The sequence below is a fragment of the Anopheles merus genome, chromosome 3R, assembly GCF_017562075.2.
Source record: "Anopheles merus strain MAF chromosome 3R, AmerM5.1, whole genome shotgun sequence".
Lineage (NCBI taxonomy): Eukaryota > Metazoa > Arthropoda > Insecta > Diptera > Culicidae > Anopheles > Anopheles merus.
The window spans coordinates 7174423-7201146 of NC_054084.1; the positions used below are offsets into that span (position 1 = coordinate 7174423).

General features: G+C 46.6%; 3 protein-coding genes across 6 annotated transcripts; 1 reads left to right on the forward strand and 2 right to left on the reverse strand.

The window, feature by feature from the left end:
• The first annotated feature begins 836 nt into the window (after positions 1 to 836).
• On the forward strand, positions 837 to 2299 carry LOC121597582 (protein YIPF6). Its single transcript, XM_041923438.1, has 5 exons — positions 837 to 980; positions 1074 to 1208; positions 1285 to 1529; positions 1605 to 1762; positions 1829 to 2299. The coding sequence occupies exons 1-5, from the start codon at positions 954 to 956 to the stop codon at positions 1945 to 1947; spliced, it is 684 nt and encodes a 227-aa protein (XP_041779372.1). The 5' UTR covers positions 837 to 953; the 3' UTR covers positions 1948 to 2299.
• A 633-nt stretch (positions 2300 to 2932) lies between these two features.
• Positions 2933 to 8499, reverse strand: LOC121597577 (alpha,alpha-trehalose-phosphate synthase [UDP-forming]). The gene is made up of 5 exons (XM_041923426.1): positions 7925 to 8499; positions 4530 to 5954; positions 4124 to 4451; positions 3765 to 4058; positions 2933 to 3685 (listed from the first exon to the last, which is right to left on the reverse strand). The coding sequence occupies exons 1-5, from the start codon at positions 8059 to 8061 to the stop codon at positions 3419 to 3421; spliced, it is 2451 nt and encodes an 816-aa protein (XP_041779360.1). The 5' UTR covers positions 8062 to 8499; the 3' UTR covers positions 2933 to 3418.
• A 2631-nt stretch (positions 8500 to 11130) lies between these two features.
• On the reverse strand, positions 11131 to 26285 carry LOC121597580 (dual specificity protein phosphatase 3). 4 transcript variants are annotated; one of them, XM_041923433.1, is made up of 6 exons: positions 25635 to 26285; positions 20799 to 21050; positions 13107 to 13288; positions 12914 to 13042; positions 12522 to 12631; positions 11131 to 12445 (listed from the first exon to the last, which is right to left on the reverse strand). In XM_041923433.1, exons 1-6 carry the CDS (start codon positions 25650 to 25652, stop codon positions 12243 to 12245), a joined length of 894 nt encoding a protein of 297 aa, XP_041779367.1. In that variant the 5' UTR covers positions 25653 to 26285; the 3' UTR covers positions 11131 to 12242. The 4 variants fall into 4 exon arrangements, with proteins under 4 accessions (XP_041779367.1, XP_041779368.1, XP_041779370.1 ...); XM_041923434.1 differs by having other exon boundaries at positions 12522 to 12619; positions 25635 to 26282; XM_041923436.1 differs by lacking the exon at positions 20799 to 21050 and having other exon boundaries at positions 25635 to 26154.
• Positions 26286 to 26724: the final 439 nt, after the last annotated feature.

Consider the following 26724-nt stretch of genomic DNA (forward strand, 5'->3'; position numbering starts at 1 on the left):
AGTTGGCAGTTACATTAGTGAGGGTGCAAAACCAGTATATAAACAAGCTAAGATGGCGGCAAGTTATCTGTTCTCGTTGAATCAAAAAGTTGAAAGATTTCGAAGAGATCCCGTTTCAGCCGTGAAAGTTTCGGTTGAAATCTTTATTCGCCTTCTAAGGCGACTAAGGCCTTAAATGCCTTCTGAATGCCTTCAAAGCCGTTTAATGCTGGTAGGGATATAATCATTTCCAAAATCACTTAATGTATTAAACTCTATATGAAAATCACTAGCGACCAGAACCAGAAGTTCAAAAGAGACAACTAAGGCCCGTGTCTGCACTTCATGAAATCGAACGCGCTGATAAAATTTTATATGCAAATTGAAAGATAATGTAACCCGGCGCTCTAGCAGCAATAGAACACGACATCAAACATGAAAAATGTATAGGATTTCACATGTTCGATTTGTGGGTTATCACATCGAACATGTAAAATCCAATATATTTTTCATGTTCGATGTCGCGTTCGATTGCTGCTAGAGCGATCCAATCATTTGTTGGATTTCCCTAATAGAATTTAGATAGAAATTCCCTAATACAATTTTCAGATCGACACTTCAGAAAGGCCTCATGTGACCGCTATGAAACAGATCTAAACTATCTCCTTTAAATAAATGAAAGATGTTATTTTCTCGTGCTTCTCTTCATGGGTCAGATTAGCTTCCATCTCCGACAACCTTCACCCCCCTCCGGTCAACACTTCAAAGCCTACCGAAAACTACCGAAAAAATCTTTACATATACTTCTACCGAAAACCGCAAAACTAATCTGGCCACTCTGACTGTCACAATAAACAGCTGTCAAATGCGGAACGAAAAGAAAACACAACACACTCGGGCACAGTTTGCGGTAGTTTTTAGCTATTTTCATGTAAATTCTTCATTTAACTACTGCTCACCCACACAAAAAAGCCATGTCGTCACCGGAAACAACGTTAGAGGTGAGTTCCACTTGCAGGAAAAGTTACTTTACCCCCAACTTGTGACTCATTTTCCCTGTGTGTATTTTACTGCCACGTTCGTTGGTTCTCCAGCTGTACGACGATGGAGCGGAATCGCCTTCCGAGCTGATGAGCGGTGACATGACCGTTACCAGTGGGCCACGCAACACGACCGATCCCAGCTCGCCCGACTTCAACACACTGGACGAACCGATCCGGGACACAATCGTACGGGTGTACTGGCCGCCGAATGAATTGCAACCATTCAACTCACTCCGGATTGTTTATTGTTCTTCCCCCACAGATGCGTGACGTAAAGGCGGTCGGTGTCAAATTCTACCACGTCCTCATACCGCGGGAAAAGAACACCCTGCTGAGGGACTGGGACCTGTGGGGGCCGCTGGTGCTGTGCACGTTTATGGCCACCATCCTTCACGGTTCGTCCGATGAGATGCACGACGGCGGGCCCGAGTTCGCGCAGGTTTTTGTTATCGTCTGGATCGGTGCCATGATTGTGACACTTAATTCCAAGCTGCTTGGTGGGAAAATGTATGTAAAAAGCCCTAGCGCCTTACCTGTGGTAATGTAAATTTTGATAGTAAAACTTCTCGTTTTTTATTTTAGCTCCTTTTTCCAATCAATCTGCGTACTTGGCTACTGTTTGACGCCATGCGCTCTAGCACTAATAGTGTGTCGAATCATTCTGTTCAGCACGCAGACGGCCTTTCTATTCTTCCTCCGGTTCCTCGTGTCATCGGTGGGGTTCGGTTGGGCAACTTATGGTAAGCTTTAAGAAGTTCCACTTTTGACACCACACACTAACACACCTCCCCACCTTCTCCGTGTAGCTTCGATAATATTCCTCGGCGACAGTCAACCACCGAACCGGAAAGCTCTTGCCATGTATCCAATATTCCTGTTTTACTTTATCATATCGTGGCTGGTCGTTTCGCACAGCAATGTGTAATGGGTTAGGCTGCAATTAAGTTTGTCCACTGTGATCAATTTGTCACGGCTGTTACAACCAAGCCGGACCTGACTGGAACGTCCGGACGGGTGCACTTACACGAACGGGATTGTACACCCCAATTCATAAGAGTGTGCACATGACGACCACATCACGGCGACAGTGTACGACACAGGACACAGGCGGGTTGTTGCTGCATCGGGAGGGGGGTAAAACAGCACGATCCCACTTAGACTAATCGCTACTGTACTAAACGCCTAGGTATATCAGCTTTTGTATTATACAACTTTCCAACAGATTAGTGTAATAAAGTGATGAATTCCCGCACCCGCGGGATTCATATACAATCTAATCTATGCTCGGCGACAATCTTCGGTTTCTTTTCAAGCGAAACGCACACTTCCACGATGATAATTCATCCATTCCGTAAAAGCTGGGTTGTAGAGCATACACAAAAGTATTTCTCCCGAGGCGCGTGCTACTTTATCTTAATAGGAAAAGAGGGCAATAAATCTTGCTATAGTGTTAACGGGTACCCAATAGCAAACAACTACATTCCTCGGAACATCTTAGATCAAGATTAGGATAAACCAAACCGATTGAAAATCATTTCTCGATTGGTAGTTGACTGAAGAATGAGATTGAGGGAGCCCTTTTTCTACTTCAATAAGCTGAACAAAGGCTACGACTAGTTAATCAGACATTAACAATGATGGGAAGAAGTCTTATCGTTACAGGAACAATCTAGTACATTTTGGCTGTCGAATTCAGATCGCTTCAGAGCAGTTTATGGCCTCTTGTTATCTCTGATTTCATCCCGTTTTCCCAAAAACAACAACAAAGTCTTTTTAGAAAATTACACCGGGTGTGAAATTGGAGGAAAACTTGTGATATTTGGGAAATTCAATTCAATTTTGGATGTACATAACTGTTTTACAGGTGCAATCGAGTCCAAAATATTTCTTTTAAACAACAAACACACTCGTTTTGCTTAGTAACCAACTAAGAATTTATTGCACTTTCTCTAAACCTAATTCTAAAAACATTCCTGTTTGATTCCGAATATCATCAATGTTCCCGAAAGAAAGGTTCCTTGCTTTCATCCAACATTCACACAAGCTTTCTATTCGTAAAACTTAAACGCTACCCCTTTTAACGCCTGTGTGTGTGTGTGTCTGTGTGTGTGTGTGTGTGTGTGTGAAACAATACAAACATGCTTCGAAAACGCGCTAAAACATAACAGAAACATACAGCGAGGGCATGTTTTCGAACAAAAAACAAACCAAACCAAAAGAAAGGCTTAACAAAAGCAATTCTAAGGCATACTTTTGCTTCACGAACCAACTAAGAGTAGACTAATAAAATTACGCAAAACAGGGTTTTGGCAAGGAAAGGGCAAGGAATTGGGGAATGGAATAAAGCTAACCACTTATACATTAAAAGGGTGTTTCGGCACCAATGCCACCCCACCTCAATCACGCTCATCGGAACTGCTGGCGGCACTGTTGGCCGCACTCGTGTTCGGCACCAGATCGAAGGCCATCTGCATCTTGACGCAGTCCTTCTTCTTGCCGCGGTACGTGAGACTGTTGGCGCGCGGCTTGCGGCGCATAAAGTGTCGCTCGACCCACTTCAGCATCGTCAGCACGGAGTCGGTCGATGGCAGGCGCCGCTCGGCGGACGTCTTGATGATCTGCGAGTTTGTGACGCGGAACGTCGCCGCCATACCTTTGAGGGCCTGTGAATGAAAAAGAGGAGAGAAGTTATTACTTGCAGGGGGTTATGCTCTGAGCACCACCACCAAAAACATCACCTACCATCATGGCGTCCTCATCGGTCATATCGTCACCGGCGTAGATGATCTTGATGCGCTCACTCCAATCCACACCGAACGCCGTGCGCAGGATGTAGATGGATGCGCGGCCCTTGTTCCACTGTACCGGGGGTTTGGCCTCGATCGCACAGTGTGCTTCCGCCGCACGGAACCCGAACTGGATGATCAGCTGGCGTGCCTTTTCCACCATGGCCGGGCGCAGCTCGGGCGGTGTTTCGCGATAGTGATACGTCAGCAGTGGTCCCTTGTTCTCGACCCAGGCGCCATCACCACAAACCTGTCAACGAACCGTGATACACATTAGTAACACCACGTCAAGAGGACTTCTTCGGAAGAACATACCGAATCTTGGAGCGACTTCAACAGTCCACTGACTTTGTCCTCGTACTCGATCGGCATCGGATGCACAAACTTGCTACCGTCCGGATGGAGAATCTCCAGCCCGTGGTTGCCCGCATAAGTGATACCCTCGATGCCTACCATCTGCTTCACGTTCTCCACATTGCGCCCGGAGATGATGGCTATGTACACGTCCGAGTGGTTGGACAACCGTTGCAGTACGTTTTTCGTCTCCGGCGGTAGGGTGGCCAGATCGGGATGGGGTGCTATCGGGGCCAGTGTACCATCGTAATCGAGCAGAAGGGCAAGCTTATGGTTGTAGCCGATGTAACTGTGGGGAAATATTGAGAACCGATTGATTAGAGTTTGTTCCCAACGATTGAAACAACCTCCAGGTAAACCTTCTTACTTGAGCAGATAGTCATCGAAATCATCCACAGTGACCGGTTGCATCGTGGTCGTACCGATGTCGTCCTCCTCGAGCGAACCCATCGCCTTCAGGAACTGCCGCATCCAGCTGTTCACATCGTGCTGCATCTCGCGACGTCGCATACGTGACATCCGGAGCGTTCGCTCGTCTTCCGGCATTGTGAGCGCACGGTGTATCACCTCAGCTGCTGCATCCAGCTCGTACGGATTGCAGAGGAGGGCCTCGTGCATCGTTTCACCAGCTCCAGCGAACGGCGACACGATCAGCACACCCGGCGGCTCATTGATCTGGCAGGCGACGAACTCCTTCGCCACCAGGTTCATACCATCGCGGAGTGGCGTCACCAGACACACGGAAGCTTCCCGGTAAAACGCAGCCAGTTCCTCCTGTCCAACACACCCATAGATGTAACGGATCGGAGACCAATTTACAGTTGTGAAGCGTCCATTTATCCGACCCACAAGCTGATCCATCTCTTCCTTCAATTCCTGGTACTCCTTGACGTCCGTTCGCGAGGGAACGGAAATCTGCAGCAGACTCACATTTTCACGATGCTCCGGATGCTTCTCCAGCAGCACCTCGAAAGCCTTCAGCCGATTGACCAAACCCTTGGTATAGTCCAACCGATCCACCCCCAGAATGATCTTCTGGTTCGTGTTGATCACCTTGCGCGCAGAGTGCGCCAACTCCACGAACCGATCGAACGGAATGCCGATCGGCAGCGGCCGCACACGAACTGATCGTCCACCGTGTTCCACCAGCAAGTTCTTCCTATCCACACGACATCCAAGATTGCGCTGGCAGCAATCAACAAAGTTCAGGCAATAGTCGCGAATATGAAACCCGATCATATCGCACGCCAGCATACCCTGCAGGATCTCATCCGACCACGGATAGAGGCGGAAGATATCCCACGGCGGGAACGGGATGTGCAGGAAGAACGCCATCTGGTACGGTAGATTCCGCTCGTCAGCCGCCTCCCGGATCCAGTTCGCAGCGAGCATCAGATGATAGTCGTGGATCCAGATCAGTGGCACGCCCGGGTGCGTGTTCTTGCGGACAGCGATCGCCAACGCTTCGATCGTGCGGGCCGCAAACTCTTTGTTCACCTCATAGTACGACTTCCAGTGGTCGGCACAGAACGTGGCCCGCCCCGGCATCGAGTGAAACAGTGGCCAGAACGTACCGTTGCAGCAGCCATTGTAGTAACTATCGAACAGCTTCGGCTCCACGTTGACCGAGACGACCTGCTCCGACAGCAACCCGGCAGTGGGTGTGTTATCCGTTGGGTCCGACTCCGGAATTGGTTCGTTCTCGTCCGTCAGCGTAATTCCGGACCAGCCAACCCACAGCCCTTTGCCCTTGATCACGACCGGTGCAACTGCTGTGACTAATCCGCCGGCACTGTTTTTGGAAAAGTACATAGAGAAAGAAGCGTGATTGTAAAGATAGACCTTCAAGAGTGCGGGTGAGGGTGTTGTAAACACAACAGTGCGCAGGGAAGCATGATAATCGTAATGTAATGCACGCGCGTGCCTATCGCTATCACACGCCGGAAGGATGAACAACGTCGTCTGTAACGTCACTCCCCGCCCTTTCAAGATCGGCTAATCCTCGGTAGTGGAGTCCAATAATTATGTGAGTGTTTGAGTGAGTAAACATGGGAACCCTTGACCGATACGGCCCCGGGCCCCAGTCTCTCAAAGTCATTGGGAATTGTTATTCCTGATGTACCAAGTGAAGGGTGATTGGGGAAGGTGTAGGTTACCTCACCGCGCAAAGGTACACTCTTTGCAGCGAGGAGCTCCCTCCCATCCAGCGAGGCCTTTCCGGGGTTGGATTACAATCGCCTCCCAGCCCTTGAAGTCGCACTACTCATCCGGACTGATAAGAAGAGTGCGCGCGCGCGCGAGCCGCGATGTTTATTGAGACGTTTACCAGCGGATTCTCGAGTCCAACCCGACACACCGATCACGTGAACCATCCATGCCGCACAATGAATGAGTGCCCACCGATCAGATACAGATTCCCATGTGTCCAACTTCTCAGATCCGCCATATCTGCAATACCTTATACGGCCGTTGCTATGGCAATCAACCATAACGCGATCTTCATTGATTCGCAATCGGGTCGTAACCCATCATCGTCCCCAGAGCGGGGCGCAAGACATCGCCACCAATAATCAAGACCCATTTCCTCGGTACTATCCCTCTCCGGGGGGTAGTGCTACACCTTTGTTAGGCCAGCCATCCACGCGGAACTAAACGTGAGCGCCCGCGCCGCCCTACTCTCTGATAAGCGCTATCAGGCTCGAGACAATCGATGAACGAGTACATCGGCTGAAGGTAATACAGAATGGCCAATCGGATGACAGCTGTTCAATCAATCGGTACAGTTGTAATTTGAAGTGAGGCTAATTTAATCGCGCTTGTATCTCGGTGTCTTATTTCTGTCAATAAAATGATAAGGTGCTGTATTGACGCCTTATCTTATCCGGGAGGATTAAAAATAAATTACCCACAAATTGAAGACTACGCGTGTTGTCGGGTTCTGCTGGGTGTTCAATTGGCTTGAGAAGAAACTGGGACATAGATATTTCCGGAAAAAGGGATTACCTCTGGAAGTATATTGAGAAATTCTAATTATCAAGAGCTTGATCGTCAAGATGATCATGTAGAGTGCTTTATTACACCTTATGCTACATATGAAATTTCCAGAAAATTCTACAAGATCCTGATGTTTAACATCTCTATGATTGACCCGGTTTCAGCCGAGCAAGACGTGCAACCATAACGAGGCCATAGAGCTTCAGGATACTCATTCCCCGGAGCAGTTTGATTTATGATGATCATGAAAGTCATCACAAACGCTTTACAGAATCCAGAATTCCTTTCTTTACTTTATTTCACATGTGTTTCTTCGCTCTTCTACCGATCCACTCCCATCATGACGTCACGCATGGCATAGGTCAGCCAACATTGACACACTTTTGATTACCATTGCTCGTACCAGCAGCCGCAGTAGCACGGAAATGTAGCAAAAGGGAACCAAAAAATCAGACTGCACAAAACAAAAACACACCGTTATAAAAACAAATAAACAGACCGTAAACAACTTCTCCCGAGGAGGGGTCATTTGCGCAAGCAAACGCCAAACTTGAATCCGGCTGTACCTCTTGCCAGAATCGTCTTAGTAGCATCAAACACACACTCGACAACACTTTGTACGTGGCTTATCTCAACGAAACGTTTTGTCCACAAAAGAATCAACCGAAAAGTCGCACAAATATCAGCTACCACACAGCGATGACGCGTCTATGTCGTAATGGGTCACTGTAAAGGGTCAGTGAAAGAAAGGGAGGACTGGTAACCTACCTAGCATGACGACTCAGCTTGCCCGTCTTGGGGTCTCGCTTGAGCACGAACGGCAACCGGTTGGAGACCACAATGAGGCTGCTCTTGGTTTGTGCCTCCTGCGGTCCGGTGATGGTAATTTCGCAGTTTGCAGACATCCTGCTGGTTGGTGTAACGGCTGTCGACTACCAGCACAACAACATACAGGCACACGCCGCTGCTTTGCTTTGGCCACTATTTCCACACAAACGCTTCTTGGGCTCTCTCTCTCTCTCTCGTTCTCTAGCTCATATCACTTGGCACTACTGTGCCCCTCTGTTTGGCAAAACGACGGACACACTGGCTGATTGAGCTGATCGCTTCCTGATCCTTTGGCAGTTCTAAGTACACAAGCAACACACTACAGCAACACACTAGAGCACACAGAGACAACGGCACGGTCTGCAATGGGACGGACACTGTGGTACTTACTCACCGTGCAGTTGAGATTCAACTGATCCCGGACCACTGGCTGCCGCCAGCTGATAAAGGACACTCTAACCCGCACTTGCCGCACTCATCGACTAAAGGCGGAGGCACTGATAGGAGATTGTGGCGACAGGGTGGGATGCGAATCGTGCTCAGGGTTCCAGAATGCGCGGGCACAATAATAATAACATCTTTGCAAGCGGCACCAATACATAGATAGCTGGGGCACTGGACGAGATCATCCGTAACCGATCTGCAGCGAGCGAGCTGGTTCTGGTGGTGGTGGTTGTGATCTCTTGCCCGTTCAAATGCCGTTCAAATGTGGCTCGCTGTATCGCTGTGTGTGTTTTGTTTAATCACAACAAATCCCAAGGCCCTTGTTTTATTTGGTACTACTACTATTGCCCAAATTACCTACACGCCAGGGGGACAGGCGCGAACAAATCGACCACTTGGGATTTCGACTTGAGACAAATCGACTTGAGACATCGTCTCCTCTACTTGGGTGCACCCTCCGAATAGAGAACGTATCGCTAGAGCGCTTCTTCCCCCAAGCGCCCTTCCGGGTGGCTCCCCCTCGAATCCAAAGGCAACGACATATGCTCTTATCAGTGTGGATTTGATAGGAAGCACTCATCCGGGGATTGGCTGTTTATTGTTTATTTCAAGGGCCGCGGCCGCACGAAGTGTGAGCCCGCGCGGTATCGCTGTGTTGGCGTGTACCTGACGGTGCCGTACCCTGCGCGCCTTCTGACCCTGCAGATGTACCATTCTGGGGGTTCTGGCACTGGGCCCTAAAATGGCTTTCAACTTCCAGTTAATTGATCGATCGTTAATCGTAATTAATGATCTATCGTCACAATGTAGGGCGCCATAGAGCCCATATTACAGCCTCCGATAAGACCCAGGAACCCATCCAGTCCCTCCCCAGAGGCACGATTTTGCACGTGCAGCTCGCACTTTGTCCCGGTCAATTGCCGCATTCTCGGCCAGCTAGAACCGGGCAGAGCGCATGTGTGTGTGTGTGTGTGTGTGTGTGTGTGTGTGTGTGTGTGTGTGTGGCAGTTTGTGACGTGTACCGGTCGAATCTGGTGCAAAGCGGGGCGTGGTCCACGGAACTTCCATCTGCGACGTGGCAAAGAACTTTACACAGCGCGCCCGCTGTGGTCGCCTTTCACCACGTCGCGGTGAGGTTATCGATCGGCGCAGAACTAGGACGGCCGCTACGCAGTAGGCAGCAGAGGAGGGCCAATCCGGTGTCCGGTGCTGACCGCAATTATCTCGCAAGCCCAACTGACCGACAGAAGGACCGTTGTGTTTCCTTTTTTTCTGGAATATTTCGTCATAAGACAGCAAAACGCTTCTCCGGTATGGCCTTCACCCTGTAGGGGAGAGGCACATTGAACTACTTTTTTTTTTTGGAGGACGATGAGCCTACTTCTAAGTCATGTTCAGCGTTGATTAGAACACAGATCTGGCAGACCGTAATCGGAGCATTATTTTGTCTTCGCTTGTTGAGTGCATTCTTGCTCTGGATGCGCTAATAAGCGCCAGCGCGTGCTTTCCGCAAGGCACCACACCACCCAGCGATCCCGGAATTATGGAGATGCAACGCGAGCGAATGTTGCTACTTACCGTTCACCAAAACATTGGCATTGATCAAGTCGCGTTGATAAGATGATCGCTAGCGTTTCTGCTCAAGGAACGGCTCGTGTCCGGCCGTGAATGATGACACTGTGTTTTGCTTACGGAAAGGATGGGGGACATACACAGCGCTAACGACATCCTCGTGATCACGTTCCCTCCAGTAGATCGATCGGAGCTAGTCAACAGAGCCGCTTGTGCAAGTAAAAATACACACACACACACACACACACACACACACACACACACACACACACACACACACACACACACACACACACACACACACACCGCAGTGTCGGGGTCGTTTTGTTTAGAACCATTTTCTTCTCTGTTTTGTTGTTTGCTCCTTTCTTTATTAGATCATCCATTTCGATGCCTGTGGTGTATGTTTTGGTAGGTGTATGTGTTGTGTGTCATCTCATAATCTCATCGTTACATCGCCCGTTATGATTTAAAACCATTCCTAATAGCACTTGCCTTTCGCTTCTAACCCTTTTACACCTCTTCCCATTCCTATTCGCTATCTGTAAATAGTGCTCTAATACTGCCACCTGCACCTTGGATGCTGGCGTATAGGCAAACGGCTAAAGCATAATCCAGGCATTCTGATTATCGGGACCTTTCCTACTTCCAATCCAGGCTTTAAAACTTTCAATATGTCGTCCAGGCGTCTCTACGTCGAACGCTCTACGATGGCTACTTCCATTTTTATAATGTTTTTTTTTCTTCCCCCGAACGCTTAAAACTCCATAGGCTCTGCCTTGGCAACGTTTGTTTTGTGTTTCCAAACCCCATTTTTTCTATTCTCTTTTCCCCATTCCCGTTTCGTACGCACGACCAGCGGCTAGAATATGGCTTTGGTTTTTTTTTGTTTTGTTTTTGAATAATTTAGCACTACTAGTTGTTATCAAAAAGTGTGTATTATCTCCTCCAACTGGCTTGGCTCTTCCTCTTCAACTGGCCTAAGCCAGTGGTCTAGTATTTAATTATTATTATTATTGGTTCTACTGCACTACAACAGCTGATCGTTCGTTTCTCCGCGGTCTAAAACAGTTTGTCCTTAACACAATTTTGTGTCGTTCGATGAGATTCGGAGGATTTGTTTTTTTGGTTTGCTTCCTCTCATTTCTTGTTGATTCAAGTGTAGAGTTTGCTTCATTAGATTAGATGTAGTACACAGTGGTAGTTGCCTTCAGAACGTAGTGAAATGGTAACATAATCTCAGCTGACATACGGTGGAGTTCGGTGTCTCTAGCATCTGTACAACGACCACTCAACCATGACTGGTGAGAAGTTCTGCCTATTGTTGTACTCCTGGAGAGCTGACTAGCGGATCTAATCCTAGACAACGGAGTTCCTTTCACCCTTTCAAAAGTCTTCGCTAGCACTACTACTCGGGTAAAGGATTGGTATGTTTTGTATTTCCCTGGATTGCTGTTGTATCTTCTGCAAAGATCTCTTGTTCGTTGATTGGTTTTGGAAAAAACCAATTTTTGTTAAAGCGAAATTCTGATATTGTTTCTGGTCTTAAATGGTCTCATGGAGGAATTCTTTAGGTTGTGATTTGCTTCTCCAGCTCAAGTTTAACAAAAGCGGTCAATGTAGAGCCTCCTCTGTAATGTCATACATTAATCTAACATACAAGAGCAAACACAAACGATCTAAGATGTGTGGTAGAATGTAGTTTTTTGTTTTGCATACTTAACTCATAATGTTATATTTGGTGTAGTAACTTCTTTCTGTGCGTCACCTTATTGAACTCCATCAACAATAAGCCGCAGGCGAATTGTAATGCTCCAACTCCTCGTGTTGTCTGTCCCTCCCCGTATTCGGAATGGATGTTGGAGTAGTGTCCCCAAAACAAGAAACAAAATTTCCCCTCCCCTGTTCGATTTTTTTTTTTTGTTTTCTAAATCACAATATTGCCTGCCGACTAGAGCTGCCATCTATATGTCACGAGCACGACCCTGGAAACCTTCAACCGAGCATCCATTACGTACGCCTGCACAGTAAGTGTTTAAAATAGCATTGTTTTGTTGTTCGTGTGATTGGATGAGCTTGAGAGTATATTAGTTTCCATGCACACAAACACATGATGGGTGCGTGTTGTTCTGCTGTTGGGTTAGAGCTGCTGCCTCGGTTTGCGCCATGTTTTTTCCCCCCCCACACGTTTAGATTAATATAATCGGCATTATTTCTTCCTGAAGCGTTGGCCACACTCGAGTCAATAGTACAACCGGTCACGCTTCAGCTCATTGTCCAGATCGGCCAGCTGCTGGAGGAAGCCCTCGTTCGGGCGAATGTCCCGATGCATTCGGACGGTGCGGATCGCCTCGGCGGCGGTCATCTTGCGGGCGATCATGAGGTACGCCAGCACGCAGGTCGCCGAACGGGACATGCCCATCATACAGTGCACAAGGACCTTACCTGTTTTGGAGAGAGAAAGATACACATAGTGAGTTGAAGATGCTCAAATCCTTACACGAAAGCCAAAAACACTCACCTCCACTGTTGATACCATTCTCGATAAACTTGGAGGCAATGTAGAAGTACCGGCTGATGTCCGTCGTCGGCTGATCAATCATCGGAAAGCCCATATACCTGAACGTACACCTTGAGACAGTGAGTGATGGTAGAAATACTGCCCAACCCTAGCACACCACTAGCCCACGGTTATTTAGCAGGTGTTTTGCATCTTCCTAGCTGCTCCTCGTGTCGTTTCGGAAGCGCCCAGCAGACACTTTCTCCACGACACGAGGAAGCTCTTCTAAGACCGAGGTGTGAAGTGCGAGAGAGTTTTCAGTTTGGTGCCAAATTTTGCCTATCCAGTGTTGTTTTTGGGAGGAAAAGGGGAAGGGTTTCCCATTTTTGCAAGTGGCGTCTACACATGCTTACCTGATGCCGGACATGTCCCGGTAGTAGCTGTGGCCCGTATCCACCTGCCCGAAGCGCGTGCCTTCCGCCGTGTTCAGCACGTGCGTTACACCGATCAGCCGCAAATACTGTTTGTTTTTAGCTGAGTTGCTGTAATGGCAATAGAAATGTAAGCAAGAAAGCCTTTGCTTTGGTGGCCTTTTCCTGCACTTACGCATCGCCAATGTACAGCCGTGGATAGACTTCATCACAGTCAACGTCGTATAATGCACATTCGGAACGTCGAAGGCCCAGCATGGGCCGGCACGGTGTGACGGAGTAGTGCAGGATCCGCTGTAGCTGCCTGCCGGTCGTTTGTTCTGCCATCTTGTCGTTGTTACGGTAGTGTGTCAGATACTGTAAGGAGAGAGAGAGAGAGCGTACAAGCACACAGACAAATTAATACCCAGCACGGAAGAAGTGCGTGATTATCGCTCATAGAAAGCGCTAATTAAATATCATAAACCGACCAATCCCTGTGCGAAACCAAAACCCCATCATAATCATCACCATCATCAGTGTGTGTTGACGGTCACAAATCAGTTCCGCAAGTCACACGCCCATGGGTCGTGATGGCTCATAGCTGTGCGCACAGATATCAGAGGCCCTTCCCGAAAGTGGTTCAAGTGAGTCATCAAAACGGTCAAATAAGCTGGTGGACAGAGATTTTACTGGAGCGATAAGTTCGCAACCGTCAAAGGGGCACGCGCCACAACTCGCCCCAGAATCGGAAAGGAACTACGGTATGGATTATCGATTAGGTACCGTTTTTTGCGTTCCCATCGGAAGAGTGGCATTGTTCTTTTTGTTTGCTGCTTCCTGCCTCTTTCTCTTGCAAAGTCATTCAAGTGTCTTTGAAAGCGCCAATATTCCTCCAACAGGAAGGACTCACAGAGGGGGGGGCCAAGGGTGTTCATATTGGCACTTCATAAATCGCTGATAAAGCCATTGAATTATGTATGGTATTGTTTTATACTTTATTTACAGTGCGGAACGCGGAAAAAGACCCCAAAGAACAAAAGCGTAAGCTTTAGTTGGGCACGTGTCGAGTCAGTGCACTTCGTAGGGAGGAGGTATAGTACCTAATCCTAGTTGCCCGGGCGTAAGTTCGATTCTTTGCCATCGATAAACATGACAAAACTAATCCATTACCATGATGGATGCAGATCCACAGACAGTGGAGCTTGGCTTCTTTCTTGTTTCGTTGGTACATGAATAACAATGAAGGAATCACAAAGGAGCGTGAAGAACGGTGGATGGTTTTGGACCCTGCAAGGAGATGCACAGGGACTGAAGCGAAGCGGTACATTGTCTCGAACGCGCGTGTCCTCTGTTTGGTGTTTGGCGTGCGTGTTTTATAGATAAAATATTCAAACTGCGAGACATCGATTTGCGTGTGTGCATGTTGGAGGCGGGTTGGAGGGAAGAATAATTACATTAAGTGCACGGTTTACCGATTGTTAAGGATGCTCCAGTTTTGGTGGAAGAGAAATTGGGGTAAACACTCGCAACATTGTCATGTAAAATTCAAAAGTTGAATGACATCTAGCTGGTGAGTTTTATACAAGAGAAGATGAACAGCTTCATACATGCGTTTATAGTGAAATTTCAATGAACTCTGTAAGGTTTGATAAAAATTGATTTCAGTTAAATAAGTCTTTAGTAAACTTTTCTATAAAAATGATAAATACACGACACTATGTATCCTATATCGCAAAGAATAGCCATTTATGTAAAAATAAAATTAATATGACCCAGTGGTTAAATCCTAAATAAGTCGTGTTTATCTCTCCATGAATAGGACTTCACGTAAAAAGTCACACAATGCCAGTTTCTTCAAAAAGGGTTAGAAAAAAAATCCACAAAAATGTAAAAAACTGCAAAACACACAAAACTATAATATCATCACAATTCTTGGGGCCATTAATCATCTTTAAACATACGTTTGACACTACATCATCATTAATCAGAGTGGATATGCAAATTTTGAGTTTCTCTGCGGTCTCAACCGACAAACGAACCCCCCAATCGAGAACTACATATTCTTCCCATTCTATCAGGTCATTCACCTTCTTCAGAGTTTTAGCCATTTTATGTCTCGGGCGAAAAGAGGTCGTCAGGAGCAGAACAAGTTTTGCCGATCGTAATAATAAAATCTATCCGCACTGTAGTTCGTGTTTTTTTTTTTTAAATGAAGAACCCTTCTTCACTGGATTGCACTTCTTTGCTGTTTGCTGTTTGCAGCCACTAAACACATAAAACCAAACACTGTGAACACGCGGAGCACAGCGGTTACAGCATGCGGTTCCGATCAAATCACTTCCAACCAACCAAACTTTGAATCCTGCTCGTCCTGCTCGTCCAACACGACAACTCGCACCAAAGTCCCAGAACGGAATGACTGCTCCGGTAAGGTAAGGTCCTAACCTACACCCAGGTGTACGACGCTGTACGGTAGCAGCAGCTACCGATTCGTATTCAAATGGCATTCGGGTTTTGCTTGTCGCGCTTTCCGTTTTTCCCGTGATTCTCCCCTTCTGTAACCGCCTATTGACTGACGAGCTTTTCTACCCATCGCTTGGAGGCATTTCACAATGGTAGATACAAGTGCGCGTGTGTGTGTGGTTTGGGAATGGGATCCTCAACCCCGAGGACTTCCCGAGGCGTCCCTAGCTAATGAATAATACAAACGAATCGACTCGTTGTTTGGTGTTTGGTGTGAAGCTTTCCGCAGAAAATTTGAGGGGGGGTGAGCTTTTCACCAGTTGTTGTAACTGGAACCAAACGGACCGGCGGAACTGTGACACCTCCAGACCGTTCTGCTCATGCAATCGGTCCGTCATCGCACGCTACCATTCCCCTGGTCTTTGTGAAAGGAGTTTTCTGCTACCGACAATGCCGAGACTTTCGGGGTCGATGTACGGCTGCTGATAACAGAAGGAGCGGTCATAATGACATTTCTCCTACCACACACACACACACATACGTGTGCTCTAGTGGAGGATGTTAATGTATCCAACCGCGCACCTTGCCCCAGGACATACGACCTGAGCTACCTGAGATAATCCGTAGAGTAGATGCTTTTCAATTTCTCGTGTATAATTCAGAGGTTCGCCAATCTCTTTTCCGGATGTACCCGTCCTATCCGCTTTTGATGGTTTGATGCCTACAGGGCAGCCGCTTATCGTGCAGTGTTCAAAACGGAAATGATGGGAAACTCGTATTCCGGTCCGGTTGTTCGTGGAAAAGCGTGATTGAATTAAGTCGTAGCTCGTGTCCTCGCTTGCTCGCTGGTCCCATTTTAGTGACGAAGAATGGTACCACTTTTCTGGAACACTGCCAAAAACTATGGCGAGCGTTCGTTGGAGAAGAATTATGAACAGTATGTTAGGGCAGGTAGATTTGTGGATTTGAATATTGCTCCCATTTTTTGAGATGGTTTAAACGAGCACTGAGAACGTATTAAGACAATTAGCATCCTGCAAGTACTTGAGAGGGCTTTGAAGGATTATGCAGATTTTTGCAGCATTCTCCAACAAGATATCACTGCAATAGTAAACTTTTGGAATGGTTTAAAGGAGTGATTTCACTTGCTTACTCTACTGCGACACAAAAAAAGGCGCCAACATGCCTGGAAGTCATCGTACGGCGGGGTCGTTCCTCGAAATTTTCGCTGCAACACTCATTTCCGAAGCAACGCGTCGCTTGAAGGACGTGACTCGACCTCTCAACCCATCGACAGCACCGGCACCGGCACCGGCGGTCAGTAATTTATTCAGCCTGTGAATTGTTGTGTTCTGGTGAAAAATCTTAACAGATCCAGTTCCCCGAAATTGGGTTCGTAGTAAATATTGTAGTACGGGCAGGATGTCCTTCAGCTAGAGCTTAGTGTCAGCCGTGCTCAGAGGAAAGGCAACGATGTTGCCATTCCAGTGGCAGAGTTCATCGATCGAAAGGGTTTGAATCGTGTACGGGAAATTCGTATTGTCGTATGCTCTTGATCTACTTCTACCAGTGCCAGCGTGTTACCGGGTGGGTAAGCTTCCCGCTAGTTCAAGGTCAGCAGTAATTCCGCTGTATGAGAGTGTCACTCTCGGAATACAGGGTGACAACGAGATAGTGAGCAACGCTACATTGCAAAGGGAGTACAACAGAACGGTAAGGAGGGAGGACAAAAAAAGCAATAATTATATATAGTAGTACGGGAGTGCCACTTTGTACATTTGTTGTGAACGTTGACAACGTTACTGCTGGGATATGATCTATTCCATTAGACAAAGTGTCCATTCGGGTGGTGCATGCGACGTAATTACCCGCGACAGGCTACAATGAATCGATCGGGCACTAATATGCGATGGTGAACAATGCATTGCATTTTGTATGAAAATGGGAATTGGTTACCGCTTCCTGGAAATTGCTAGTGGGCAAAAGAGTGTAGGGTGGTAGATTGAAGGATTTAATCCTCTACATGCCAAAAGCTATCAACCGGCAGTACAACTTTGCCGAAGGAAGTTTCAAGCAAAAAACTTGTTCAATAGTAATTAAACAGTTCGGAATAGCATTCTCCAAACCGTGCGCTTTGTTCGACAACCACCCCCAATAGACCCTGATTCCTAATCACTCCCAATCAGCTAAAACTTTCGGCTCTATTTTCACTGCCGAGGAGGGGAAAAACTTCCAATCAACGGCAAACGCGCTGTGCGCTAAAAAGGAACGACTTCATCAAACACGAAACCAAATTGTGTTTGCATGCTTGCTTTGTACTTTATGTACGTACAGGGGCAAGTGGAACCGGTCAACTGGACGCTTCTTTATCGTAGTAATTTTAGCCTACCATTCAGCCACCGACTAGAAATAGCAATTACACAGGTACTCTTCCCCGCCAGCAACGAGAGTGGAGGAAAAATCGTGCGACGAGGATAAAAGGATTTTGCATGTTTTTCCAGTTCACCTCGCAAAGCAAACACACAACGACCCTTTGGCAGAAGAAGTATGGCCAGACGAGTGGCCAGCCGTACAAAGAAGGGAAAAAACCCCTGAAGAGGCACTGCTGCAAGGGCGTTCTTCTCCCCCCCTTTCAAAACTGTGCCGTTGTCCTTCGCCTGAACCTCGGCAAGAGGTGCAACTTCGCTAAGGCAAAGGGAATGTGAGGATGGAAAGTGGAAAATGGAAAAATTATTAGGACAAGGCCACCAGGAAGTCCCGCCCCGCTGCCCCTCACACGTTCCGATAACTTCCGACGGGGATGAGGTGAAATGAATTTGTTTGTTTCAGTTTCCGATGGCAAACGCGTGCGGGAATGTCGCGCTGTTTGTAACGCTAGCAACGAGTGCAAGTAAACAGCGTAACGCTTCGTAACGCTCGCTTAAGGCTGTGGTAAACGATGCGGTTTGTGTGCAGGGGTGATCAAGGTTTTTTTTGTGGCGCGGTAAAAATGGTACATATGGTAATTTAAAGAATTAGTAAAATTTAACCTTCTCGATTAGAATAAAAATACAACAAGTTTAATTTTATTTTAAACTTTTTATCTTATTCATTCCTTAAAATCTACATCGTATTCGTTTTGATACAGAAATAAATTGTGTTAATTTATTAATTACTAAAAAATGCTGTAATAAATCAAAAGAAAAGACTATAAATTGTAAATTATGGCACAGTTCATCCTACTTCAGGACAACTACAATAAAAGTGTCATTGGTGAGAAAATAATCAAACATTCAACCATGCTTAACTATTTTCTCACAAATCACGCTACAAAAAATCGAGAAAGACGCCACGGAACTTTAGCAATAATAAATCATCCATGAAAAATGCTGCTAATGAAAACCAAAAGTTGGCTGCTCGTTGTTTTCCCTCTGGCAAAAATAGTTTTAATCAACAAACTTTCCGCTTATGCTTCGTTTGAGCGAATTTCAGCGAGCCTCGTTTCATACTCTTTCAGCAGAAAAAAAAACTATGGAAACAAATCAAAACGCAATATAGCGTGGTGGGCACATATGCACACTTTTCGTGTGGGCATTTTCCCGCCATAATGGAGCGGTACGGCTGACCGAAGTTGACAAATATTATTCCCTCGACATGCCACACACACACACACACACACACACAGGGAACAGGCAGGAATGTATGGAGTTTGTTTTCCTCTTCTTCGCACACCTTTGCGCACGTGTGACCTTTATTTGGGTCTCTGCTTGACGGTGGTTGTCGGTTGTTTTTTTTTCGCGTATTCGTAGCACGATGCAAATAATAAATACCATTTACGGGAATTAACTGCAACTCGGCAAAGGAACGGTTGGATGCACTGGACCCCGCAGGTGGGTGGGATTGCCTCCCTTTTAATACCTTAACCGATCGATAAAACGCGCGAGATAAGCGCGCTTGTTTACTTTATCCTCTCCAACGGGGATGCACAGTTGTGACAGATTCGTGCAAAACATCACCACATGACCACACAGATATGCACACGCCCTGATTCTCCCGAGAAGGGAAACTAATTACACGCGAACGCTGGGAAACATCCCACCCAAAACCGTCCCGTTGGCGTTCGCTATAATTGGATTATAATTGATTACTTCTCCCCGGCACCAATAAAGGAAACCGAGCCCGGATGTGGTGTGTCGTCGAGTGGATCTTGTAATTATTGATGTTGCTGGTGGTTTTGTTATGCTACCTGGCGTGGAGATGCATCGATGGTTGGGTGGTTTGGTGAGGTAAATCATTTATTAAGTTGATGAGAAAATGCACTCATGCGAGTGTATATTTCTGGCCGCTGTAAGTAGCTGATTGGATGCTGTTATTTTGGACGCTTTTGGAGGACAGTTCGGTGGGTCAAAGTTTGATCGTAAATTTTGTCGCTCCAGTCACAATTGCGATCAACATCAAGTTGAAAAACGGAATAGGAAATAAAATGATCCATCATTGTGTGAGAGTATTACTTTACGACACGAATCCACGGTGCGATTGATTGGCTTTAAATCGAACTCAGTAACGAGTTTTTGGTTCCGAACCACGCGATTCTATATCGCTCGCTCGCTGTGAGTGGCAATTTAACGATCCAATAAGTCATAACTCTAGAGCATCGTTAATTCTATCGCTCGACCGGCCACTGAAAACCACTCACCCAGCTCGCCCAGCGCATGGTAATAAAGCAAAACGGGAATTCTAGTCTCGGACGCCACGGCCGTCCATCCCATCCAGCATTCCAATGTCATGATCGTGTTTTTCACAGTTTCGGCTTCGGCGGGTTTACTTCAAGCACACACACACACATACAAGCAGTTTGTGAAGTGTAAAAATAGTTCCACTCCACTCGCAGCGTGCCGTGGCGGTGAAAATGTGCCAAACTTTGCGCGCGGTTCGCCACCGGCTAGAATGATGTTCGGCCCCCTCTTGTCTGATGACACTCATCCAAAATGTGGAGCATAGCGTGTGTGGTGTGGCGCAAGGTGAGATGCTAGCGTGGTTTCGTTTCGCGTTAATGCGTTAACACCCCGCGCACAGCGGATTATAATTAACTTTGCGCTGCGGCGATGTTGCAAGGTGCAAAAACGGGAGGAAGAAATTTAAACAATTTTCCTATTCAAGGTTCTATTTGAAACCACCGTTCATTTAGTACATCCATTATAACAGTCGGTGGAAAACATTTACCATCGCACCTGTAGCAACTAATTGAAGCAGCCTTTTTGCGACAAATTACACCCCTAATTGGATGCAAGTTATGAAACGCTCCACACAACAGTTTAGAAAAGGAAAATAGCAGAGCAAAAAAAAAAGCGCACGCTACAAAGTAAACTTAAGCTTGCCGTTCCTTTCAACGCTCCAGAGCGTCCTCCGGTGGGAATAATTACGAACCATTAGGTATGCTCACCGCGTTCCGCACGAACACGTCCAACGCCGGATTAGGAGATTCGTTCCAGAAGTTCCGCTTGCAGCCGCCGCACGCACCGCTGCTGAAGAGGTTGTTGGGGCATGGGTTGGCCTGGGCACAACAAGAATACTCACACAGATTGTGTGTCGGTGTGGGCGAGTTTTCTTTATTGCATTCCCACTTGTCGTCCGTGCACTGGAAATGTGGAAGCTGTTTGGCGTGTCTGCCTTCTACCAAGGCACAATTGTAGAACTGGATAAAGGAAAAAATACTGTGCAAAAGCTTTTCCCTTCCCTTTTCGTTCCTAGCTAGCAATATTGATCTTCTCAAGCGCTAAACACAATGGTCCTCCCGGTCGGCTTTATTGCGCGCCAGGAAATCGGATTCGGTGTGTCGGTACGTGTCCATCGCCCCGAGAGGAGGACGAGGGAAATAAAGCACCGTGGGAAATTAATGGATTTCAGGAAAATTAAACAACGGTGATAAATCCAATCTGGCATTCCGGGAGAGAGAGAGAGAGAGAGAGAGAGAGAGAGAGAGCTGGAGAAGGAGCATGATTTGTCACCCGAGGTTTTTGCCGGAGACTGAGCTGTAAAATCGCACCGCTCGAGGCTCGCCTTTGCGCTGCTGCCGTATTTCATTTTAACAGCTTTCCATGGAGACGCCCGGTGGTTGGTTTTTGTTATTTTATTATTTCACTTTCAGTGTGCCGATTGTCTGCCCTAAAGGTGCGGACAGTAAAAGTTATGCTTCTTTTGTGGCGAGATGCTTGCGGGGATACAGTGGGCAAAGTTTTAATTTTAAATCAAAGTGTAAGCGTCACTGCAATGGTTTATTTCGAGTGATGCAAATGATTAATTTATTTATTTGGGACAATCGGTGGTGATGCACCTGAGGAGCATTTTACTCCGTTTTTTTGTTCGTGGAACTAAAGAACAAGCCATTAAAATGCCATCCACTTGTGCCGCTTGCACAAATCGGGTAACAAGTGTTTATTTTAATTCTGACAAATGCTTTTCCCAACTCCCCTCTGTTTGGCTGGCGGTTGACACACTTTATTCTCGGGCTGCTCGGCTTGGCATCATCCCAATCGTTCTTCCCGCAAGCGTCATTATCATCCAACACACCGCTGCTTGTGTGTCGTGTCGTCAGGTTCAATTGTAAGCAATACCGCTGGGAGTATCATCAAACCCAGACTCTCCTCCCGCCCTCGTACACCAGAACGATAGCCGATGCAATGACAACAACTCTCACCTCCACTTATTCTTATATTGCCAAAAACCAACCATTGAAGAGCGGGTGAAAGCGCACAGCGCGGCACACATAAAAAGAGGGAAAATAAAACGATTCCCTTTCCTGCCTCCAAACCGCCACCACAACCATGGCAAATGGTTTCTATTTTTGTGATGCCCACTCCCGCCCCCCCAAAATAACACACAGCAACAAGAGGAACAACAAGAGATGGAACGAGGCACGGTCGCCCGTAAATATAATCGTCCGTAACGTTTGTTAATATTTATGTTCTCGCGTTCGCTCGGAGGTAGTACAGTAGTAACGGTTACATTTAGCTGTTTGCAATCTCTTTGTTTTTGCTCTTTTCTTCTTCGGTTCGGTGGCCGCTTCGGCTATCAGTGGGGAGCCTGTGCGAAGGTGTCCATAATCTGACACCTCGGCGTGAATAATATGTGCAAAAATCGCAACACACGTCTCCTCGTTGGTGGGCCACAAACGCTTGTATCTTTGTGTATGTGTGTGTAATTTGTGGGAAAGTTTGGTGAGGATTTATGGATAAAGTTAGAATTGGGATTGAGCGCGGCGAATATGTGTCCGAACAGCTGTGCAGCCGGTTTGTTATCAACATTGGTGTGGGCAGGGTTGCAGCTGGAGGCTTGATTATTTATGATTATTTTTGGAATGGGCGACGGGAGACGAGACAGCAACGTTTTTAGCTAATGTGTTGGATTTGAAATTATTGTAGTCGCGGTGCTGGCGGTGATTTACGGTGTGCAATTTAAATTTGCAGCTGTATGCAAGACTAAATTGTGTTTTATTTGACGAGGTTTGATATTCATTGGAAATTTATGATAATTGCATTCATTTCACTATCAGAATTAGATTTATAGTATATCATAAAATAAGAACATTGCTGAATCCTAATAAAGCAATAAAGTACCCCATATTGCCTACATTCAGGCGTATGATTAATTGTCAAATAGAAACAAAATTAATATTGCCATATTTTTCAACAAAACAACTCTTTTCAAACTTCCTCAAAATGACTCAGTTTTGCAAGAAAAATTTCCCCCCCCGAAACCAACTCTTCACCTCAAGGCAAATTACATTTATTGCACACCGAAAATAGCTTTGAGGCACATTAAAAGCTAATTTTGATGCATTATTAAACGGCATCACGGTTGCTGCCTTCAAACCCGACAACTTCAAAAAAGCAACCACATGCTCCGCTAGCGTGTCCTAGAATAGACATTCAAGACCCCTGACAAGAACCCGGTCCCCAACATCCTGTGCCATGGAGGTCCTACATGCTTTACGATGTACCTTCCGTCCTAGGTCGTTGGGGAGGGAGCGACCTTTTCCTTCACTTGAGCGTTCAAAACCTTCGAGATTGCACTTGCCACTTGCGAAAAAAAAAGCGACCAAAGTCCAATCCAATGGTCCAATTTAGCCCCTCCGCAAAGGTCTTCTGCAAAGGGGGAAAACCGGGTCTGGGTTTCTATTACGAGCGCTGAGGGGGAGATTTGCATTCGCACAGTTGTTATGCATCGTGTGCAGCCCGGTTCGGTATTTCTAGCACGTGCACGTCCTGCACTCTATCTACTACCGCCTGGTTGTACTTCTACCAACACACACACACGCTGCTACTGGTTCTGCTCAAAGTTCAAACGCGTAAACAGTCACACACCCCGTGAACGCCAACGCCCAAGAAGTTCGTTCAGTGTGCCCCCGCACGATGCGTCGATGGGGCGAACGCGTGGCATCTAAAAATGGCATTCCCGGCGTACCAACGTGCGGTGAGGATGTTTGCATATTTTTTTTGCACAATTCCATTCACGGTCACCGCACCACCGGTTGTGGTGGTCGCCGCATTCGGTTGGACCGCGGCAAGCAACCGGACAGGTTCATCCGGGAACTGTCAAGCGTCGCGGCTGTTTTGGCCGCCGACAGGTTCGCTTATCCACGCATCGTCTGGTTTCATCGCGTCGGGCAGGTGATAATGACTATAATTAGAGGGTTTATTTGCAAATGCCCCACAAACGGTGATGGCTAAATTTATTTCAAGGTAAAGTTAAATGTGTTTGAATTAGAGACAGATTGATGAGAATCTATAAATTGTAAGTTATTTTTGTTTAGTATTGCAAACCATCTAATCGCAGTCAGATGAATCATTATCGAACAATGTCTCAGAAAGCACCGATAGCATCATTTGTAATTAAACTAAAGCTCTATCTATCATCAAACCACTCCGCTCGACCGGCAACCGATGCAAACCGTTCTTGTGACGCATCCAATTCCACTCGATTGACTCATCCGCTCATCTAGAATGACAACAAATCCCCAAACAGACTGATCGAGCTGCCCAGTTTTACCCACCCCATTCGGTACATTGTCATCGCAGGCCGCTCGGGATAATCTATTTCCGGTGATTCGGTTCGGAAAAAAGGTAGGGCCATTTAGAACACCGGGGAAGTGTAGCATCGCCGCGGCTGATTTGCAATCATCTCCACCCCCATCCTTCCCACAGCGAACGATTATCCAACCGTGCAAAACAATAACAAACAATGGTGGCGGCGATCCAAACCCGAATCGCTGCCCGTACGGCGTCATTTGTGACCCTTCGACCTGAGCGATGGGGTACTGCCGGGGGGTTAAATGTATGCTCATAACTAGCTGCTGCTGCTGCTGCTGCCGTTACCTCAGTGTGTGCTGGCCTGTGGTACATCGGTTCATCAGATCAGTTCCCGGGGCCGAGCTCCTTTGTGACACACTAAATCAATTGGGCTATTAACGATCGGAGTGAGGCAGAAGAGAAGGAAGCGAAATTGCACCATCGAACCGGATGATAGGTTACATCCGAACGAGTTACGACCGCCACCGACCTTTCCCGATTAGCCGGATAAATGATGGGATTAGGAAGCAGACAGAAGCAATCAGTTGGGTGTTATGTTTTTTTTTGTTTTGCTTGCTTGCGTTTCTTCGTGCCAAAAGGTGAGCGTAATGCGTATCGATGCATGGGGAAGCATCAATTTTCATACGAGCTCCAATAAAGCATCGTAGGAGTGATTGGCCCCGTAAGAGTTGTTTGAGTGGAAATAGATAAGCTTATAAGGGTGGATGGTTTATCTTGATTTGAAGTTTTCGCAAAATTACATGAATAACTGTTTGCTGTTTTCTATTTCAAAGGCAAAAGTAGGAACAAATACGAAAAGAAAGGTACAACAGAGACTAAAAAGTGGTTATTATATGGATATTAACAAGCAATGACGAGCAGATTGTCTAACTTTAGGCGTTTTTGCATGTTTTCTGCTCAAAACGCTATGAGATGCTTTCTACTTTGTATAATACTTATTAAAAATCTTTAAAAAAGAGATTTTGATACATAATGCTGATTTGCAAAGCCCATAAAGCTAAACGTTCAATCCCCAATAAAAACCAGCTTACGATCAAACTCCATCAAACTCCGAAAAAGCTCGATGATGGGCGATTGTGTGGATAAAAAAAAAAACTCTTCCCCTCTCTCTGTTTTTATTTTACTTTTTCAACCCATTTAACCCTTTTCTCCCTTTCCCCATTCGCACGCATACAAACAAACACACATACCGCGTATCTCCAGGACATTTTGTGTGGTCGTAGCTGTTGTTTAATCGATGCCCGAAATCACTGAACGCTTTAGCCGTTTAATAAACCCGAAAGAGGTAACGGAGGTTGTATTTGGTTGCTTTCTTTTACTTCTCACTGTTTTCCACTCTCGAAAGGCTGAACCTTTCACCTCAAATTTCGATTGGAATTTTAAATACACACCAACACACACTGAGCACGATCCAATACACTACGTGACACAATTGGGATTTGACACGAAATAGTTTCGCGCTGTTTTGTAAAGCGGGAAAACACCTGTTTTTTTTCCTATTCGATCTATAAACGGTTTAAATTTTATTTCTCAAATGTAAAACTCTACTTCAAAATCGTTCCACTGCACGGAGCAAAGGGGAAATGGGAAGTTTGTGCGAAAAAAAAGCCAGCCCGTACAAAGCGAATCTGCTGCCCGGAGAATCGAGACACGTGCTGCAACGGTCGCGGCCTGAGCTCAACTAACCTGCTCGCGACGAACCACGCTGCCAACACTGCCGGCGGAAGGGCCGACGCTAAAGCCAACACTCCACTCCCGTTTGCCCTTACACCGGCGCCCTCCGCCCAACGAATGCATTCATTCAACCCACACACACACAGAGACACCTCGCACCAGTAGCACCGTGTTTGTGTACAGAAAAGTTTGAAACCATTGCTGCTCGATGAGGGGTGAAAATTCTTTAAGGGAAAATGATGGATGCACACAGGGTTGGATGGAGGGGGGGGGGGGCTGATGCGTCACCCCATCGGCTGGTGACCTCCACAGCGGCGGTAACGAAAACAAACTCGCATGCATACACACATCGATGGGTGTTGCGATGCGTGGCCACGATTTTCCACACCTGTCGGAGGAAGAGCAGAGAGTGGGTAGTGGTATTTTTTTTTAATTTTCCACTAAAAAATAGATGAACACTGTGCTGTGTTTTTGCTTTTTCTTGCGGCATCCTCTCACTTGTTGGCTATCGCGTGCGATTGAACATTTACGTGGGCGATGACTGACACAGTGCAGCGTGAGAGGATTACAGCAAAAACACCACACCACACGTCTTTATATTCAAAT